Source organism: Callorhinus ursinus, unplaced genomic scaffold, assembly GCF_003265705.2.
Source record: "Callorhinus ursinus isolate GAN/ISIS: 27379988/994484 unplaced genomic scaffold, GSC_fseal_2.0 scaffold15, whole genome shotgun sequence".
Lineage (NCBI taxonomy): Eukaryota > Metazoa > Chordata > Mammalia > Carnivora > Otariidae > Callorhinus > Callorhinus ursinus.
In genome coordinates, this window is record NW_027397077.1 from 20162698 (window position 1) to 20182125 (window position 19428).

Sequence of the window (19428 nt, forward strand, 5' to 3'; positions counted from 1 at the left end):
GCATTGGACCCAAGTTCAATTTCTCTGCCTCTACTGGACAAATTATGTGTCACTATAAAATACATTGGATGTAATTTTAAAATGTTGAACAGGAAAACAGATTTATGACTTCTCTCTGAGAAAATATTTAGGAAATTTCTGATTTATAAAAAATTCCATCACTATTCTCTGAGGATTCTGATATTATGACTCTAAACTTGAACATACTTGTTTTCTGTTTTTAAACAGCTTAGGACATCATAGAAAGCACAGAATCATTATTTTAATTGACTTTGGGGACCAGAATTTATAATGTTAGGAAGGAACTTCCATACTGTAAGTACATCTGTAATATACATTTTGGCCCTTGAATTTTTCCCTTCAAAATACAATCTTGTATCATTCTTTTACTATGTCACCTATGAGCATTACTGCCTCAATGAAATGGCAAGCTCTTTGAAGGAGGGTTCAATGTCATAACTTGTGTTTCTGTTAGCTGCCATGACACCAGTCACAGGATATGTACACCACTGCCTGTCCAATTAAAGTTAGTGGAAACACCACCTCTATGAACCACATGCTACCCTCCCTTAAATATGGCTGACTAGAGCAGGGCTGGTCACCTGATCTAAGGCCAACCAATCCATTGGCTACCCAGTAACCAATCAGATGGTTCCTATTGAAAATCCGACCAAAGAGAACTATGGAGTGCTTAGCTGGGGCCAAGCAAGTACACTGCACAGTCTTGAACTATCTGAACCCAGGGCCTGTTTGGGTCTTTATAATCCCATAGATAAATAAAGTGTTGTACATAATTTTTTTCAGGTTCAATTTGGCCTTTTTTTTTTTTTTTAGTTAATAGGGATTCTTAGTTCTATTCCATGTCACAGAATTTCACTCTTGACCTCTTTTGTTAGTAATCTGCCTGTCATTTTTTTTAAAGATTTTATTTATTTATTTGAGAGAGAGGGAGAGAGTGAGGGGGAAGGAGACAGAGTCTGAAGCAGACTCTGCACTGAGCACAGAGCCCGACGTGGGGCTCGATCCCACCACCGAGAGATCATGACCTGAGCCAAAACCAAGAGTCAGACGCTTAACCGACTGAGTCACCCAGGCGCCCTGCTGCAATCTTCCTGTCCTTTTAAGATGACATATTTCCCTAGGTAAACCTTTATTTGAATAAAACCTGCACCCATCATCCACACTGGCCAAAATAAGAAAGAATGGTCTTTGCAGGAGCAAGAGGTGAGGGACATCTGCTTTTCTTACCTGCCTAGCATACTTCCCCTCATATCTGGAAGCCCAATTCTCCTTAAAAGAACCATTTCTTCCCCAGTGGATGTCATCTTGTGGGACTACATCAAAAACTAATGATGTACTCTATGTTGACTAACATAACATGATAAAATAAAAAAAATAAAATACACTGCCCATTCCTGGTCAATGAGTGGGCAGGTAGAACAAGCTGGGTCTCTGGGACTCTCCTGAGAATTTGAATCCTGAGCAGGGTAGATGAGAGTTAAAAGGGATTTATTAAGATAGAAACTCCCTACAGAAATTATCCTCTAATTTCTGCTCCATCTAGAGAGGGGTTGACAAGACACAGCATGAAGGCCAAATATGACCCACTACCTGTTTTACAAATAAAGTTTTATTGGAACGTAGCCATGCTCACTCATTTATGTATTGTCGACACCTGCTTTTGTGCTATAACAGCAGAGCTGATTAGTTGTGACAGAGACTATATGATCCACATCACAGAAAATACTTATTATCTGGTCCTTTACAAAAAAGATTTGCCAACTGCTGAGCTCTAGCTCTAGCTCTAGCACACACTGAAGATGCTCTGCCCTCTGTCTCTACTGGGGCCAAATGAAAAGTTTTGTTTGTTTTATTTTCACTTGAAAGAGTCAGCTGCTTTTCTTTTGTTCACAACCAGAGACTCCTGATTGGTAACAAGGGGGAAAACCTCACACAGGGTTCAAGTTTATGCAGAAATGTACTATAAAATGAGGTTTTTATGCCAGAATCCACTGAAAACATTAGATTCCCATCCTCCAGTGTTCATGATTCTTTGACACCTTTCCTGCCATGGAAAACAGGAAGAATCACACAGTTTGTGTACTGCACCAAGCAAAGATGCACGTACATTCCACACACTCCTGGGAGCAGGTCAGGCACATCAAGCTAGAGCCGAAAAAAATCACACTGTCCATCTTCAGCCTCACTTATCTTAGAAAAAAAAAAAATCCCTAAACAAAAAACAGGCACAATGAGGCAAAGAATGGTATTGCCCATTGCTGCAAAAAGGTTACTTAATCCTCCCTAATTGGGAACACTGCCCAAGGGCAGAATCATTCAATTTTAAAAGAATGCATCATCTCTGAATGTAGTCCTAAGTAAGAATAGCTTTAAAATTTTTTTAAAAGAGCTCTAGTGCTATCATTAGAATATGCATGTGAGTTTGGAAATTTTTCAACCAGAAAAATTGTGGGACACTCAGTGATTACCTCCCTTGATCACCCTCTAACTTCTCCGAACCCAAATCTCTTTTAACCCAGGCAAAGGAAGCCTTAACGTGGAGAGCGAGCAAGGAGAATGAAAGCGAAGCTCCTGGGCAATGGGGCAGACGTTCGGCATACAACCAATACTCGCTCGTAGTGGGTGAAAAATGCCTGGTGGCTAATCAGTATTCACAGGATAGGGAATCTCATTTACTGAAACATAACCACGGTGGGAAGCAGACAGTTTCCTTCTAATGCTTTTTAGTTCAGAAATAATTAAACACAATTAGTGGTACAAGAAGGAAACTAATAGTAAACAATTAAAATGAAGACCCCGGAGTGATTACTAGACACCTTCTAATTCCCCACACCTAGGTAGGATCCCTTGCTACCTTACCCCACCTGCAGTTCCATTAGACACCTCCACTAGTCCACAATATAATGATTTTGGGGAAATTATTCAGTAAAAAAACCCAAAAAGATTCAAAGCATATTTTCCCTGTGACTATTAAATGTCTTTCAAGGTCTTCCTAATGTGAAGGACAATGATGAGAATAATGAGAAAGTTCTCACTCTGGGGCGGGCAGTGTGCAAATCACATTTACTACGATCCAGAAAAGCTGGAATTATTGTTTACTTTGTTTTACAGGTGATGAACCTCAGGCCTGTGGAGAATAGGGGACCCACTAAAGACCTCAAAATTTGAAAATGCAAGTCTTTGGCTCAAACAGAGGCATCTTCACTCAGTGGCTGTGCTGTCAGTCATCAGGTTATGATATTTCTCCCCCGGCACAGAATTATCTAGACTAGTGTGGGTCCCCAGTCCAGGACAATCTACTACTATAAATTACACAGCGACCATGCCACTTTGAGACTCTGCTCATCTGGAAAATAGCAAGAAGGAAAATGACTTTCCTAAGAGCTCCCTTTCAGAAAACTTCCTCTGTGCTTTTAATTTCCTTCAGGTAGGAGCTGCCTGCGGCCCCAGCCTCTGGGATTCATCATCACGTCATCATGGTCTTCCCAGCACCACCTAGGAGCCACGTGATCTTGTGGCCCACCTGTGACACGCCCCCCTCTACCCAGGTAGGGTAGTTTATAGGTTCCTGCAGACACTATCGGGAGACACTTTTCAGGGACTGAAATGAATCCATTATGGTTCACCCAAAACAGATGAAAATGTACAATGCCAATCCCTTGTGAGAAAAAAGGCTTCAGAGGTGTTTCTAATCTGTTTGCCTCCCAAAGCTGAAAGTGTGAAAGAGAAGAAAGCAAAGTAGAGAAAGCCTTCAGGGAATACTCACTGCTCCCCAGGGGCCAGTCCTCCACTGGTTTCCACCAAGCACATGGGTGCGGCTGGGGCCGGCGCTCCGGGGGCGGTAATCCTCACTTTGGAAGGGGTGCTGAGCGAGACCACTCTCTGGGGTCCGCTGAGGGCACGGTGACATGGAACAGTCCTGGTCGGTTTCTGGGATGTAATCTGGGTCACACTCACTCTGATCAATCACGTGGTCATTGTAGTTGACACATACCACTTGCCGGGTGGCCCTGCCTTGCCCACACGTCACGGAGCACTATGTTGAACATCCAGAAAGAGAAAGAATTGGTCACTGGCAGTCACATATCCAGCCGTGTGCATTTTCTGTGAATGGCCCTCTGCTCACCCCACTGCTCAGGCCCCAAACCTTGGCATCATCCTTGTTTGCTCCCTGTCTTTCCACCCTGCAGCCATTTCATTGAGAAACCCTGTCAGCTCAGGAGTCACTTTCCACCCCCAATCCAGCCACTTCCCATCATCTCCACGGTCACCCGGCCCCAGCCGGGACTACAGCAATGGTTTCTTCGGCCGGGATGCTGCTTACAGTCTGGACACCCTCCACCCCAGCCCAAGTCTGTTAACATATCACAAACCATGACCCCTGCAAATCAAAGGTCAGGCCATTCTCTCCAGTGACTTCCCAATTCACTTTGAATAATGTCCAAAGTCATCTTGGCCTGGAAGGCCCTCTGCATGGCCACTGGCTACCTCCTTGACCCATCTCCCGTCATTCTCCACTCACTGCACTCCAGCTAAACTGGGCTTAGGGATGTTTCTTGAACATGCCAAGAACTCCCTACTCAGGATCTTCGCACCTGCTCTACCTTTTCCTGTACAACATAGATGTCCACTGGACTCACTCCCTCACTTTATTCAAGTCTTGCTCAATGTGCTGTTAGGCCTTCTTTGACCACCTTGTCTAAAAGCACATCCCATCTTTCCTTATGCCCTTATTCTGCCTGACATTTTTCTAGTACTTGTCAGTGTTTGTTGCTATATATATATCTATTTCTTTATTTGCTCATTGATTGGAACCTCCATCGGAATGATCTCCACGAAGGCTGGGGCTTTATTATTTGCTGTTCGCTGCTTTTTCTGTACTAAGCGTTTACAAATATCTGGGGCACAGACAGATGTATTTAATGGATGGATGGACGGATGGATGGATGGATAGACAGACTGAAAGCTCAAGGCATGAGAGTGAGATTATCTACCATTTATTGAGCACCTACTTTGTACTAAGCATTTAGCATAAGTAACCTCAAATAATACTTACAACAATTTTGTAAGGTAGGTATTCTTCTTTGGTCTTTTAAGAGGAGAAACTGAGGCTCAAAGACTAGCCAGACTGCTCAAGGTCATGCAGCCAGTAAATGTCAAGATCTGGATTTTTACAAGGCTTTCTTTGAATCTACTGCTCCAACTTCATACATATGTTATGATATTTATTGAGATATTAATTCTCTATTTTCCTTATGGCCTCTTTTCACCTATCCTAAGCTTTGTATTTCCTGGGCTCTGGGATTTTTGCAAGGCAGAAAGCAGGGACTGCCTGAAGACAACGGTTTTTCTTTTTTCTGTTTTTTTTTTTTTTTTAAGATTTTATTTATTTATTTGAGAGAGAGAGCACGAGCTGGAGCATGAAGAGGAGCAGAAGGAGAGGGGCAAGCAGACCCCACGCTGAGTGCAGAGCCCCACTCAGGGCTCCACGCCATGACCCTGAGATCATGACCTGAGTGGAAATGAAGAGTTAGACGCTTAACTGACTGAGCCACCCAGGTGTTCCAAGAAAGATCTTTCTACCTTCCCACTCTGGACAGGGAAGCCAGAGCCACTGGACTTCAAGAGACTGAGGTGATAGGAGGCATCCAGACTCCAGGTAAGAGGCCCTCTCCTTTCTCTCCTCTTCTCCCTGGCACATTTGGTGCTCTGCCCAGCCTATTCCATTCTTGTGTGACTCAGTTCACACAAGGTTTTCCAGTCAATCCAACAGGATGGGGCAAAGGACACTGCACACTGATTTACACATTTTAACAACATCCATTTCTTGCACATCTGGTTAAGATTCATCCCAGCTGTACATATATGGGGTTAAATAATTTAAATCACAGACTAAGTGATTTAATAATACCCATTGTAAAATAGTACCCATTGACATTTGGGACCTGTCACTAGTCATCCTCCTATGGTCCCCCCCGTCATTTCCCAATTCCAAAGAATCCACTCGCTTACGGGGCTCCAGTCCAAAGCCTTCCACTGCCCACAGGGGGTCACAGAACATTCTTCCTTTGCCACTGGTCTGGGCAGGGTGACACAGGCGCTCTCGTCAGCCACAGAGCCGCCCTCATCCCGGCAGCTGACATATCTCATCCGAGTACCTTTTCCACAGGTGGCTGAGCACTGGGTGTTGAAGTGAAATAATGCAGGCGTGTTATTTTGAAACAATGATTCACTGGACAGTAACCCACTTTCTACAGTCATGTCAGAGAACCCCTGCCTCCCCTTCCACCCTCTCTATGTCTTCCATCTATTTCTTACTGGTGTCCAAGACCCGAATCGCCACTGGGTTCTTGGCGCACTGTGTGTGCTTCTCCTTGCTTCCGGGACAGCTGCGGGGGGGTGACAAGATGGTAAATCGCAGTCCTAGATGGGAGAAGGGGGAGAAAAGCCACAGTTACTTTGAAGTCAAGTCCATGCACACTTTAATGGGCAGGGCGAATAACAATTTTAGCGCTAAAAATTCCAAGACCTCAGATTTCTGTGTGATTCTGGGCAAATCACATGTCAACTGTCAGCCCCAATGCTTTCACCGATAAAATGGGGTATAATCTGAGTCCCTCTGTGAGTGCACTGATATAGGGCAGGGCTTTCCTGAATGATGTTTAATACCATAGTTATTTGCCTGTTCATGTGGGAAGAGAAAAAAATATTGTAAAATGGCACATAAGTTGGGAAGGAACAGGGTATCTTTTTTAAATGATCAACTGTCAATTTTTAAAAACTCTGAAGACCAAATTCTGTTCTCACATTTCAATTAATTTCCTAATCAGAATTTGTTAATCATGAACTGGTGTTCCAAGTTTACCTAAGGAGAACTCCCATGGTGCCGATGGTCAAATCTAGATCTAAGAGGTGTATTTGATATGCCAATGCCTGGAATGTATATAACCCTCCTCATCACTCAGAGGAAATCCCTGTAAGTAAATTGAGGTTATCTGTGTGTAGATAACATTTTCAGATTTATAGATGGGAAAACAGAAATGCATACTTGCTCACAACTTAGCAAATATTCTTTGATTAAATACATATCCGTCAAATGCCTGAGATGTGCCAGGCATGGTGCAAAGTGTGGTGAGCTCCGTGCTGAGCCCGACAGGGGGCTTACAAACTGAACAGGGAAATTCTATTACTTGGCTCCAGACCCTGCCTATTCTTCTGCCTATGGTCCAAAGAAAACCACATGAAACTTTTCCCATAGTGAAGAAATTGTCCATATGCTTCAACTGCTTGAGCTGCCCGATACTCCATCAGACATTACGGAACAATTTAGAGAGAAAGGTGTATTTTGAATCTCTAAGGGAGTTGCTAAATCTTCACCTCATGACTGTTTAGATGTAATAGCTAACATTTCACAGACATTTAGCTTGTGGTTTAGAACATTTCAGTAACGTTTAAAAAAAAAAGATGACACAAGTCACAAGTGGTGTTTTATCATTGATTAATGACAAGGACAACGATGCTGTATTCATTTACTTTTTGACACTCTTCATCCATTAACAACACATGTGGAAATGTACTCAGAATGGAAGCAGGACATTGGCCAGACAGGGCCCTAGAGCACGAGCTCTGGGCATAGTCAGGGTTCAAATCCTGTCTTTGGCAATCAGCAAAACTGATTTACAAACCCACGTCTTCTCTTTACATAGTCTCCTTCCATAAATGATGCTAAAATCCAGGCCCATGAAGAGGAAGGTGCTGGTAGTGATTGCCAACAGGCTCTCTTGAGAAAAAAGGTGTACGTGTGTGTTTGTAGAAATGTATTTATACACACACACACACACATTACATGCACATGTATATCTATATATATATACATATAGATGTTTGTCTGTGTATCATAAATTTTACTAATATAAAGGATGTATAGCACACAATTTACATATAACAATAATATATACAATTCTTTCTTTTAAATTCCGTACAATTGAGTCTCACAGAATACTTTTGCTGATTTTTGTTGAATTCTTGAATTTGTTGCCAAATATGGTTGTAATTGCTGAATAAGTGCAGTTATAACATGAACAAGAGTTGATATTTTGTGTTGAAGAGTTAAGGTGACAGGTAAACAGTCAAGATTTTTGTCAGAACTCCATTCATCCACCAATGACATGAGTGACTCCAGCACCAAAGCAGACAATGATTTCCAAAGGCCGGAAGGATATTTCCTTAATTTTATGCGTTATTTACAATGTGATAGCCCTGGACTCGAGATTCTTTTAAGCATAATGTAGATTATGTGTAATCTACATTATTATCATTTTCTCCATCACTTTCTTAAGTCTAAAAAAAAATAATTTAAACCCTGAATTATAGCATTTGCTGATTTCTGTTGTGTTAAATACTCTCACCACGGCCAATATCAAGCTACCAACATGATGTTGATGAACACAGACTTGCGAAGAGATGGGCAATAGCTCACCATCATTTAGTATTTCCACCTTACAGATACATATGTGAATGTAAATCACCTCAAGATCACAGATAATAGTAAAATGGAGTAAAGCATTGAGAGGTGATAAGTAAGTTTGGAGTATTTATCAGCTTTGTTTGAAATACCATCTATTTAATCATAGGTTTATATTTTCAATTTTTAATAATGCCTGTATTTAGCAACCAGCTTGCAAAATTCCTGAAAGTTTACCAATCAGCTCTTGTGAGCTGGTGCAGACCAGCCTTAGCACCCTGCTGCCCGATCATATGACACTATCTGCTAAGCCTGACATTGAAATCATTTAAAAAAAAGTCTGAGTTCAAGAAAACAAAACCAAACAATCAACATTTGCTACCCAATAAAAAAAATCAGAATCAAAACTCCATACACTTCAAATAACCAGAGAAAAATGAAATCGGTACATCAAAATATTAGATTCAAGATGTGACAAATAGGTACATCTGGACAATTTAGTTAATCAACTGGTTGCTCTACCTACATACTTACGTATGAAAGGACTTCAAATGTGACTGAACCACTGGGAAGTTCTAGCATTTTAGTGCCCAAAGCCAAGCACTGAGCTGGACAAAGGAGACTTACCTGGGTATCAGTTGGTCTAGTTGCTGCATTGCAGTCATTGTCATCTACCACGGACATATAAGTCCCAATGATGCATTTCACTGCTCTTAGCTGGTATCCTTGTCCACAAGTGACACTGCACTGAGGGAAAGAAATACAACAAAAGGTACGCACATTTCAGCCAATTTTACAAGAAAAGAAATTTTCCATTGTAGTGGAACAGAGGGCTGGCACCCAGAGAAATTAGGTAAAAGTGGGCAATCCTGCTCTGCACAAATTATATTCATCAATGATCACTTTGATGCTTGGAACTATTTCTACCTCCCACTGGAATTATATTTGTAGGAGTTCAACTCCTTGACTGTGACTCGATACATCCCTATTTCAAAACTTACTACAAAGCTACGGTGATCAAAACAGAATAGAGTCTAGCAATAAACCCATACGTCTACGGCCAAATGATTTCCAACAAAGTCTCAGCCATACAATGGGGGAAAGAATAATCTCTTTAACAAATGGCCATGGGACAAGTGGCTATCTATATGAAAAAGCATGAAGCTGAACCCCTAACTCACGCTATTTATAAAAATTACCCCAAATAGGTCAAAGACCTCAACATAAGAGGTCTTTGAGAAGACTATAAAACTCTGAGAAGAAAAGATTATCTAAAATCTTCATGACATGGAATTTAGTAATGATTTCTTGGATATGCCACCCCAAGTACAGGCAACAAAAGAAAAAATAGACAAGTTGTATTTTATCACAATTAAAAACTTTTGCATCAGTAGATACCATCAGCAGAATGGAAAGGCAACCTACCACGGGAATGGAGAAAATATCTGCAAATCAAATTTCTGGTAAAGGGTTGAAATCCACAATATAAAGAACAACTATAATTCAACAGCAAAAAGCCAACCTCATTAAAAAATAGGAAAAGAAGCACTGTTAAATTGCACACTTAAGGGGCGCCTGGGTGGCTCAGTCGGTTGAGGCGGCTCTTGATTTCTGCGGGGGTCATGAGCTCAGGTCATGATCTTGGGTCGTGGGATCAAGCCCAGTGTGGGGCTCTGCATTCAGCGTGGAATCTGCTTGTTCCTCTCCCTCCCTTATTCTCCCTCTGCCCCTCTCCCCGTTCTCTCTCTAAAGTGGATAGGTAAAATCTTTAAAAAAAAAAAACAAACAAGCAAGCAAAAACAAACAAATAAACAAAAAACTGTATGCTTATAAATGGTTAAGATGGGGGCACCTGGGTGGCTCAGTCGGATAAGTGTCCAACTCTTGACTTTGGCTCAGGTCATGATCTCCGAGTGGGGGAGATTGAGCTGTGCTCAGTGCAGAGTCTGCATGAGATTTTCTCTCTCCCTTTCCTTCTGCCCTTCCCCCAGCTCATGTTCTTTCTTTCTCTCTCTCAATAAATAAAATCTTAAAAGAATGGTTAAGATGGTAAATTTGATGTGGTATGTTTTTTGGCTATAATTACAATTTTTTTTTAAAACGGGCAAAAGACACTTCTCCAAAGAAGCTATACAAATGGCCAACAAGCATGTGAAAAGATTCTCAGTATCATTTGTTATTAGAGAAATGCAAAATCAAAATCATAATGATATACCACTTTACTCCCACCAGGAGAGCCATAATTGAGGAGGTGGAAAATAATAAGTGTTAGCACAGACAGAGAAATTGGAACCCTTGTGTGTTGTTGGTAGGAATGTAAAATGGTGCAGGTTCTGTGGAAAACTGTTAAAAAGTTAAACACAGGCTTACCACAGGATCCAGCAATACCACTCCCAGGGATACACCCAAAAAGAACTGAAATCAGGTACTAAAACAAGCACTCATACCTGAATAGTCATCTCAGCCCTATTCACAAGAGCCAAAGAGTACAAACAATCCAAACGTCCAGCCAGGTATGGATGGATAAACATATGTGGTACATCGGCACAATGGACTATTATGCAGCCACCAAAAGGAATGAGGTACAGATATGTACTCCAATACAGACCTTGGAACGTGTATGCTACGTGAAAAATATCAGACGCAAAAGGTCACATACTGTATGATCCCATTTACACAAAATACTGAGAAGAAGTAAACCCATGGAAGTAGAGAGGTGATTGTTGGTTGCCGGGGGCTAGGGGGTAGGGGGAAAGGGGGAGTAATAGCTTCCTGGGTATTTTGGGGTGATGAGAAAGTTCTGGAACTAGCCAGACATAGCAGCTGCACAACATTATGAACACACTAAAAGCTACTGAGCTGTTCACGTTGAACCTGCTTAGCTGTGTGACATGTGTTTTACTTCAAGTAAAAAACACAGACTAAGTACACTCCTAATATTAGTCTAAAGATATTAGAAGAAAATCAGATGCATCAATACCAGTAATCTGTGCAGAGTTAAGGAGTGTGTTTAGTTTTGCTCTTTTTGCTAAATTACGTTTTGCAACATTGCTCTTCTGAACATGTATTACTCTTAAATTATATATATATATATGGGTATATATATGTGTATATATATATATATTATATATATATACAGTTTATCACCCTGAATTGCATGTTCAATAAAAGGAAGAACAAATCTCTGGCTAGGATTGGTCTGGTGTAGACACAGATTAAAAAATAGGCCCATCAGTTATAAAAGATGTTACACTCAAAGCTTCATAGCGATTCTCAGCTGGGTTCTCTTTCTCTCTTTCTCTTTCTCTTATTCCCTGAGAGTTATGCAGATGCAGACAAAAAGGAGGCTGGAAGGGTAAGAGATTCACCCTGTTTAGTGCCATCAGACACGCTCAGCCATTATACCTGTGGATGGGAGGGTTCAGAAGAGCGTCAGTTTGATAGAAATTGTAAGGGTGCAGGGATAAAGCTGCTCCCATTTATTGCATGGCATCCTGGAAATAAAGACATACACTAGAAGAGTTGCTGTAGCTGGGCAAGGTGGGGGGAGAGTTATTCTTCAAGAGATCCTGTAAGTGATGGCAGACGCTGCTTTGCTTCTCTTGGGAACTCGGAGGGCTGCTTATATAGTACCCAGGACATGTTTGCTTCTATATTAGGGTGGACTTAATTCCCAGAGTAGTGGCTTCTCAAATGGGAGCCCAAGGGAGACTTTCACTCTCTCCTTTAAGAATAGCTCAGGTTAAGACTGTGGGACTTCCAGACTAGGGGACTCGGAAAAAGAGTTTTTCAAAGTGAAACGATCCTGCAACTTTTGATCAAATTACTTCTGTGGGAAGGGTCTGACTTATTTATGAGAGGTGAGCTTTGGAGCCATGATGTGGGGATCCTAAACCTCCCTCCCAAATCCCAGTCCAGACGCCCTGGCCAAAGGTTCTGGACCCCATTCTGTAATGACCCCCCACAGCAGCACACTAGAAGATAACATCAGCCAGACACGAGATCTGTTGTGAGTTTGTTCAAACCGCACGTGTGCTCAAGCTACCGTTTTAACTCCAGGGCGAGGAGCTGCCTGTGTGTCTGCAAAGGGAATGATCAGCTCCCGGAGGGCAAGCTGGAATCCTCAGGGGCAAAATGGTTGCAGTTTCCTGTGCTCCATCCAGCGCCATGGAGGTATAGTGCAAGTCACAAGACGCAGCAGTTAAATCCCCACCACTGGAATGCCCCTCTGCAAGCCCTCTCCAGATAAGAAGGAAAGAATGTAGTTAAGAACTTTATCGTTCAAAATACCTGTCCCCAGGGACCCGCCTGCCAGGACGCACATTCTGGCTGCTGACAAGTCTGCATGGAGGCTGGCTTGCTCGCAGGGTCACAGATTCTATCATTTAATCGATCTTCACCAAACTGACACCAGACCTGGCGATGCTTATGCCCTTTTCCGCAGGTGACCAGGCACTGTAATAAAGAGCACAGCCAATCAGGGGTGTTTCTGAACAACGTGTTGTGGTTCCCAGGGATTATTCATGGATTAGCAGGAACAGGTGTGCTCTCTTCCCACAGTCGTTCCTCTCTCTCATAGCAATTTGTAAATATATCAAGGCTCATTTTTCTTCCCTTCCTCCCTCCCTCCCTTCCTCCCTTCCTTCCTTCCTCCCTCCCTCCCTCCCTTCCTCCCTCCCTCCCTCCCTCCCTCCCTCTCTCCCTTCCTTCCTTTCCCTCACTCATTCTATATTTATAAAGGCTCTGGGACCGTGTCAAGCCCAGAATAAACTCAGCATGGCACGACGCCATGAGATACAGATCTCCCCTGACTTATGATGGGGTTATATCCAGGTAAACCCAGTGTAAGTTGAAAATCTCCCAAGTCGAAAATGCACTTAATACACCTCCCCAACCGAACAGCATAGCAGAGGCTAGGCCACCTTAAACGTGCACAGAACACTCACATTAGCCTACAGTTGGGCAAAATCGTCCAACACAAAGCCTAGTTTATAATAGAGTGTTGACTATCTCATGTAATTTACTGCATTCTGTACTGAAAGTGAAAAGCAAAACTGTCGTGTGGGTACAGAACGGTTGTAAGTGTATCGGTTGTTGACCCTCACGTGATTTCGATCGCAGGGCTGACTGCCCAGCATCACAAGAGAGTATGTACCACCTATCACCAGCCTGGGAAAAGATCCAAATTCAAAATTCAAAGTACGATATCCACTAAATGTAAATTGCTTTCACATCGTTTTGAAGTAAAAAAAATTGTTAAGTTGAACCACTGTAAGTCAGGGCCAGTCTGTATTATAAAACAACATCCATGATTTTCTAGCATAGGAGTTAAATGTGGGGAATTTATGAGTCAGTCCAATGTGGGTTTTAATCCCAATACAACCAGCTACGGATACTAAGTCAAGTGACGGTTTCGTACCTCTGTTTTCTCATCTGTACAAAGGGGACAACAATAGTGTCTACTGCAGAGTTGTGAAAACTGAATGAAAAAAAATCCAAGTAACGTGCTGAGCATATGTTCATTTAATACATGTTAAATATCATCATCATTATCCACGCTCATTGTAGAAAATTTGAAAAATACAGAAAAGAGAAAACTATAATAATTAAAAAAAATCTCACTACCCAAGGATCCTCATTATTAACATTTTGCTGTTTTCTTCTCAGTTTTTTAAGCTAAGGAATGTTGGATCATCCTGAATATACAGTTTGGTGTCCCCCCACCTCCATTTTAGGAAGTCTTCTTGCAAAGGTTTGTTACTTGATTCGAAATGATACTTTAGCTATTCTTAGCTATCGAGGTAAAACTCTAGCCCATGACCTTCTTTTGTCTTTTTTTAAACCCCAAACACTAGCTTTGAAGCTAAGGCAACTTGCTGACAGAACAAACCCAGTAGGTTTGTTGTGCACTTGTGTGGGAATGAGACACTGTTAGTCACAGGCACTTGCTTGTCTGCCATTTCAGGGGCATTAATAATACCCTTTTAGGATCCGTATTGTATTTGCTGTTGCAAGTAAACAGTTAACACTGTGTTTACAGAGTTGAGATAAGGAAACGGGCGGGCGCAGAAACTGTAGCAGAGAAACAAACACCTCTCTCCCTGCATTCCTGACTTGGCCCGTCAGTCAGGCAACTTCTGTCCCCTCCCACTCGCCCCGCCCCGGTGAAGGAAGGCTGAGGCAGTCACCTACCTGCGCGGTGAGAATCTCACTGGGCTGGCTTAATAGTGACAGCTAACCCTGCACCATAGGAGTGAGAAAGAGGCTCCACCTCCTTTCTCTTGCTGTCCTGGGGCCATCTGTGCTAAGCAATGAGGGTTTGCTTTAGGCTTCATCAGGTAAGGAAGGAGAGAGGCAAAAGTCTGGAACACTCAACTAGTCCTTTCTTTTCTAAGGTTTCCATTAGCAACTGGATGGGTAAGTCAGGCCACTTACTGGGGGTCTAATTCTCTTATCTCACAGACAAGAAAATAGGAAACCTCTTTTTTTTTTTTTCCTTTAGCTTCAGTTCTAAGCCAGCACAGCTTTGAAATTAATAAAGCCCTTATTTTCCTTTACAATGACTTAGTGGGGGCTCAAAGAGGAGGAATGGGGAGAGATAGGAAATCACCAACAGAAGCGATCGGAGTGGGTGATCCAGCCAAACCCACCGTGCCTCCGGGGTCACCGGTGGACCAGTCATGCCCTGCACAACAGTCCTGGGGCAGACTGAGCACCTCGGTTACTTCATCCAGCGGAGGAGGTATGAGTGCTGCAGGTGTAGACTTGAAGAGAGCTGGAGAGACTCAGAATTAGGGTATCAGAGACGACCTAGGGGAAATAAGAGCCCTCTTATCTCACCTCTGACCAGTCTGCTGTTTTCCACTGTGGACAAGGGAACTCATTGCATCTCTGAACGGTGACTTTCTCTTGATGTGTGCATTTGCTGTCATCCAGGACATCATTGCGAGTGTTGACACAAATAGCCCTTCTCCTCTGGCTTCCACCATCACAGCTTTTCGAACACTGAAAGGAAAATATGCTGAGTAAAACTGTTTTAAGTTTCTTCTCTAGCATGGTCAAGGTCCTGGCTACGCTGCCTTGTCTCTTTCAGCCCTTAAGAAACAACCACCCAGGGCGCCTGGGTGGCTCAGTTGGTTAAGCGACTGCCTTCGGCTCAGGTCATGATCCTGGAGTCCCGGGATCGAGTCCCACATCGGGCTCCCTGCTCAGCGGGGAGTCTGCTTCTCCCTCTGACCCTCTTCCCTCTCGTGCTCTCTGTCTCTCATTCTCTCTCTCTCAAATAAATAAATAAAATCTTTAAAAAAAAAAAAAGAAACAACCACCCAATCAATCCAATTCTAGTTGTGATTTGGGGAGTATCTGTTCACACTATCCATTTATTCACCAGGTTTATACTAAAGTCAGTATTAGTGAATAAGCATAAGAAAATAAAATTGGAAATGGCTTGTGGGGTATGGAGAAAGGGATTGGATGAGTTGTCCCACCACTCTCAATTTTCCACATGCCATGTTCAGTGTCATATAATCAGACATTCCAAATTGATCATGGCACTCTTTTCTGCAGAATGAGGTGAGGCATTGTAAATCCATCATGGAACTCTTTTCCATACAGTCTAAATAGTGTTTCTCAATGCAGCCCTAACTGATCAACTCGTTGATTAGCCACCATCAACTAATCAGACTTAGCATCCAAGAAGAAGATTCTCACTGAGCGAGAACCAACTTACTTCAGTCCATGCAGAATAGCGCCAGCCACCTGTGTTACATTCTCCTGAGCATTTTTCCCGGTTGCTTGGTTTGGGGTGACCACTGCAAAAACTGTCATCAACCTTCTCGGTCTTCCCATCTAGCCTGCTATATTTGGCACAGTAGATGTCTAATGTGCGGTAACCCAAGCCACACTGGGCACTACATTCACTCCTGCTGGTAACGTGCCACCTATGCATAAATAATGGGGAGAAACCAACATTTCTGTTAAATATGTATGTCCTATCTATTTTCAACTGGTAGAAGAATGGAGTTCTTTTTTCTTCCTTAACCCAAATACCACAAAATCCAAGGCCACAGTCAGTTACTGAAATCCAATTTTAAACCAACATAGTCATGTATTTTCCATGGCTGCCAATGTACATGGAAGTCACAGAGTGATAGTCAGAGGTCCTATCTTTGTGAAGATTCTCCCCTGATACAGTCAATCTGAAATTCAAGCAACCAAAAAGAAGAAAACATTGGAATTCAACAGAGCAAAAAAAGCAATTTTATATTTAAAAGGTTCACGCAACTCAGCATTTCATTTCTCAAGAAGGCTGCTTCTGATAGAGAACCACCGCTGGAAATTCTCCGTAGAAAACCTCCTTTATATGCGCCATGCTAAAACGTGTTCAGTGAACAGACTGTGACTTAATAAAGGAATGGATAATTGGCCTGTAACTGCGAATTTCAAGTGTGCCAAACTTTGTGAATAAAGACTGAGTTCCTTTTAAACATGGGCCACAGTCTATACAGTTTGATTAGACAATTTTTTTTAAAGACTTAATTTTTTTAGAGCAGTTTTAGGCCCGTGCCAAAACTGAGAGGAAGGTACAGAGACTTCCCATATGCCCCAGTCCCCACACATGCATAGCCTCCCCATTATCAGCATCTATGCACAAAGTGGGACTTATTCTTTCAATGCCCCCAAAATACGGTCAGTGCTCAAATTAAAACACAAAAATTTTAAACTGAATAGAACAGTATAAATAAATAAGCTTAAAATGTAGGTTGTTGATTCAATTTAACAATTGAAAAAGGATAATTTCTTCATAACCTTCATTTGAATTAACTCTTGTTAACTGTCAACTTCTCAGAAATTGGGTAGTTTGCCGAATACAGATGCCCTAAGAATTCTTCCATCCACATCTGTCCAGGGGCAGGACTGGGAAACAATAAGGAGTACTGGCCACATGCTTATCTTGGAGTTTCTCACAAATGCTTAAAAGTAGGTCAGAGTTGACCACCTTTTACGTTCGGCATGCAGAGTGGGCTACTGCGATTTTCCATTAAAGTGACACAGTATTTTGGGATTTTGTTCTAACCGGAACACGTTAAATGAAGGACTGTAAAACAATGCTTTATCTCATCCTGTCAAAGTTTAATCTGGGCAAACTCTCACTTCCCTGAGGAAGCAAGGCAAAAATGTGGTCCAATTCCACAAAGGCATCTGGAACTTTCATCTGCTCTTTGATTCTTGGCTACCTTCTTTTTGCCTTCATCATCATTTTCTCGTGGAAAGCTTATCCATCCTGGGTAAGGGAGGCAGGGGTCCTGCACCCACAGGAAAACACACCAGCAGATCAAGTGGAACAGAGTCTCCCTGATATTCACACAATCCTCAGAATTTGAGCAGAGAACCTGGAAGAGTCTATGGAAATGTCACAGCGTTGCCTTAGGAAAGTTCTTCTCAAAATGCTATTGTCGTCTGCTTCATATTCTCTCCCTGGAAGGGGGTCTCAACTCCAGGGTTTTGAATTCATTTGGTTCCTTTCATGCGACAATGCATTTTATTACTATATTTCAGAGAAGCAAAGTATTTGTTATAAGCGGAAACAAGAAATGTGTATGCCTCTGTGGGTGGGTGGGGCATTGTGGGAGTAAATAATACTAGGAATAAATTTGGGCACTACTGATTTAAGCAGGTTTCTATATTTCAGAACTTCTCTGGGCCTTCCAAATGTTAATCGATACAATGCATGTCTACACAGGGGAGGAGAGAAGTGGGAAGACTTCTCAAACATACTAGTTCACCACGAATCATCTTGTGGAACTCGTGTTCCATAGACATGCTTTGGGAAAATTATTTAGAGTTTGATCCATCAGTAACAATCCTCTCTCCAGTCTTTCAGTGTTGTTCATAGCTATTCAGCAACAATTAGTATGAACCACAATGACAGTGACTGTCAGGTTTTTTTGTGAGTAATTCAGTTCAGCAATCAGATAACTAATTATTTTTCTGAAAAGACCTTAACTCTAATTTAACTAAATTAACTCAACTGGCTGAAGCAATGGGTTTATAAGTACAGTAGTTACCTATAAAAAAATTAATACTGTATAGTCTGCCTTTCAATGTCTTGGGTTTGTTTCTTCCTCAATGACTTATCAATGCTTTGTGACAAGCCCATGAACAAACAGGTCAGAGGTGCTGGGTAGACATGAAGTACAGTGGGGCTGGGCTTTGAAGTCAGAGCCATCAGGTCAGGTCTGGCAAAGATGGCCCTCATGCCATGTCTCCCCGACCTACTCGCATGACAGACATTACTAATTGATCCCAGCACTCCTCTTTTCTCTTAGAGCCTAGAGAGGGCCTTACAATCTTCACTCCAGCACTCTAGGCTGTCAGTACCATTGGATAAGATTTAGCATTGTGAAGTGGAACTTGCGAACTGCTTAAGTATTCATTTTGCCACTTACAAATGGTAAGATCCTAACAATTTCCCACACCACTCTACACTGCTGATTTCTCTTCCATAAAAGGTGAATTAAAGCATCAACTCATGTTACCTGCACTTAACTGACATTCAGAGTATACAAAGCAATGTGCAAGCTATTTAATATTCAAACATGACACAGCCAACCTTGCAGGTAAATGGGAAAGCTTTAGAATTCTGAACCCACTCACCATTTCTTGCCTCAGATTCAGACTTTTCCTAAATACAGAGTATTTTCTGTATCTAGACATCTGCATGAAGATTTTCTTCTAGTTCCTTCCATGACTTTACATTAGGGCACTGCAACTTTCATATGCATAAGATTTCTTCTGCTGGGGGGTATACACTCTGGGTGTATAGAGAACAACATACAGGTACCTTGACAGATGACATTTCCCCATTTTCTGTTGATATTCGTACCAAACATTTACATAAGATGTGACTCAATCCTAACAATACCTAGCACTGACTTGTGAGG

The 19428-nt window shown here is 42.1% G+C and overlaps 1 protein-coding gene across 6 annotated transcripts in view; it reads right to left on the reverse strand.

The window, feature by feature from the left end:
* ADAMTS9 (ADAM metallopeptidase with thrombospondin type 1 motif 9) overlaps positions 1-19428 on the reverse strand; it is a 159590-nt gene that overhangs the window by 73865 nt on the left and 66297 nt on the right. For all 6 annotated transcript variants that reach the window (XM_073901495.1, XM_073901496.1, XM_025885665.2 and 3 more), the window contains 7 exons: positions 16215-16425; positions 15326-15490; positions 12776-12940; positions 9113-9232; positions 6340-6444; positions 6034-6201; positions 3788-4057 (listed from right to left, as the gene is read on the reverse strand). In XM_073901495.1, the coding sequence (XP_073757596.1) occupies positions 3788-4057; positions 6034-6201; positions 6340-6444; positions 9113-9232; positions 12776-12940; positions 15326-15490; positions 16215-16425 (1204 nt within the window). The remainder of the gene's footprint in view (positions 1-3787; positions 4058-6033; positions 6202-6339; positions 6445-9112; positions 9233-12775; positions 12941-15325; positions 15491-16214; positions 16426-19428) is intronic.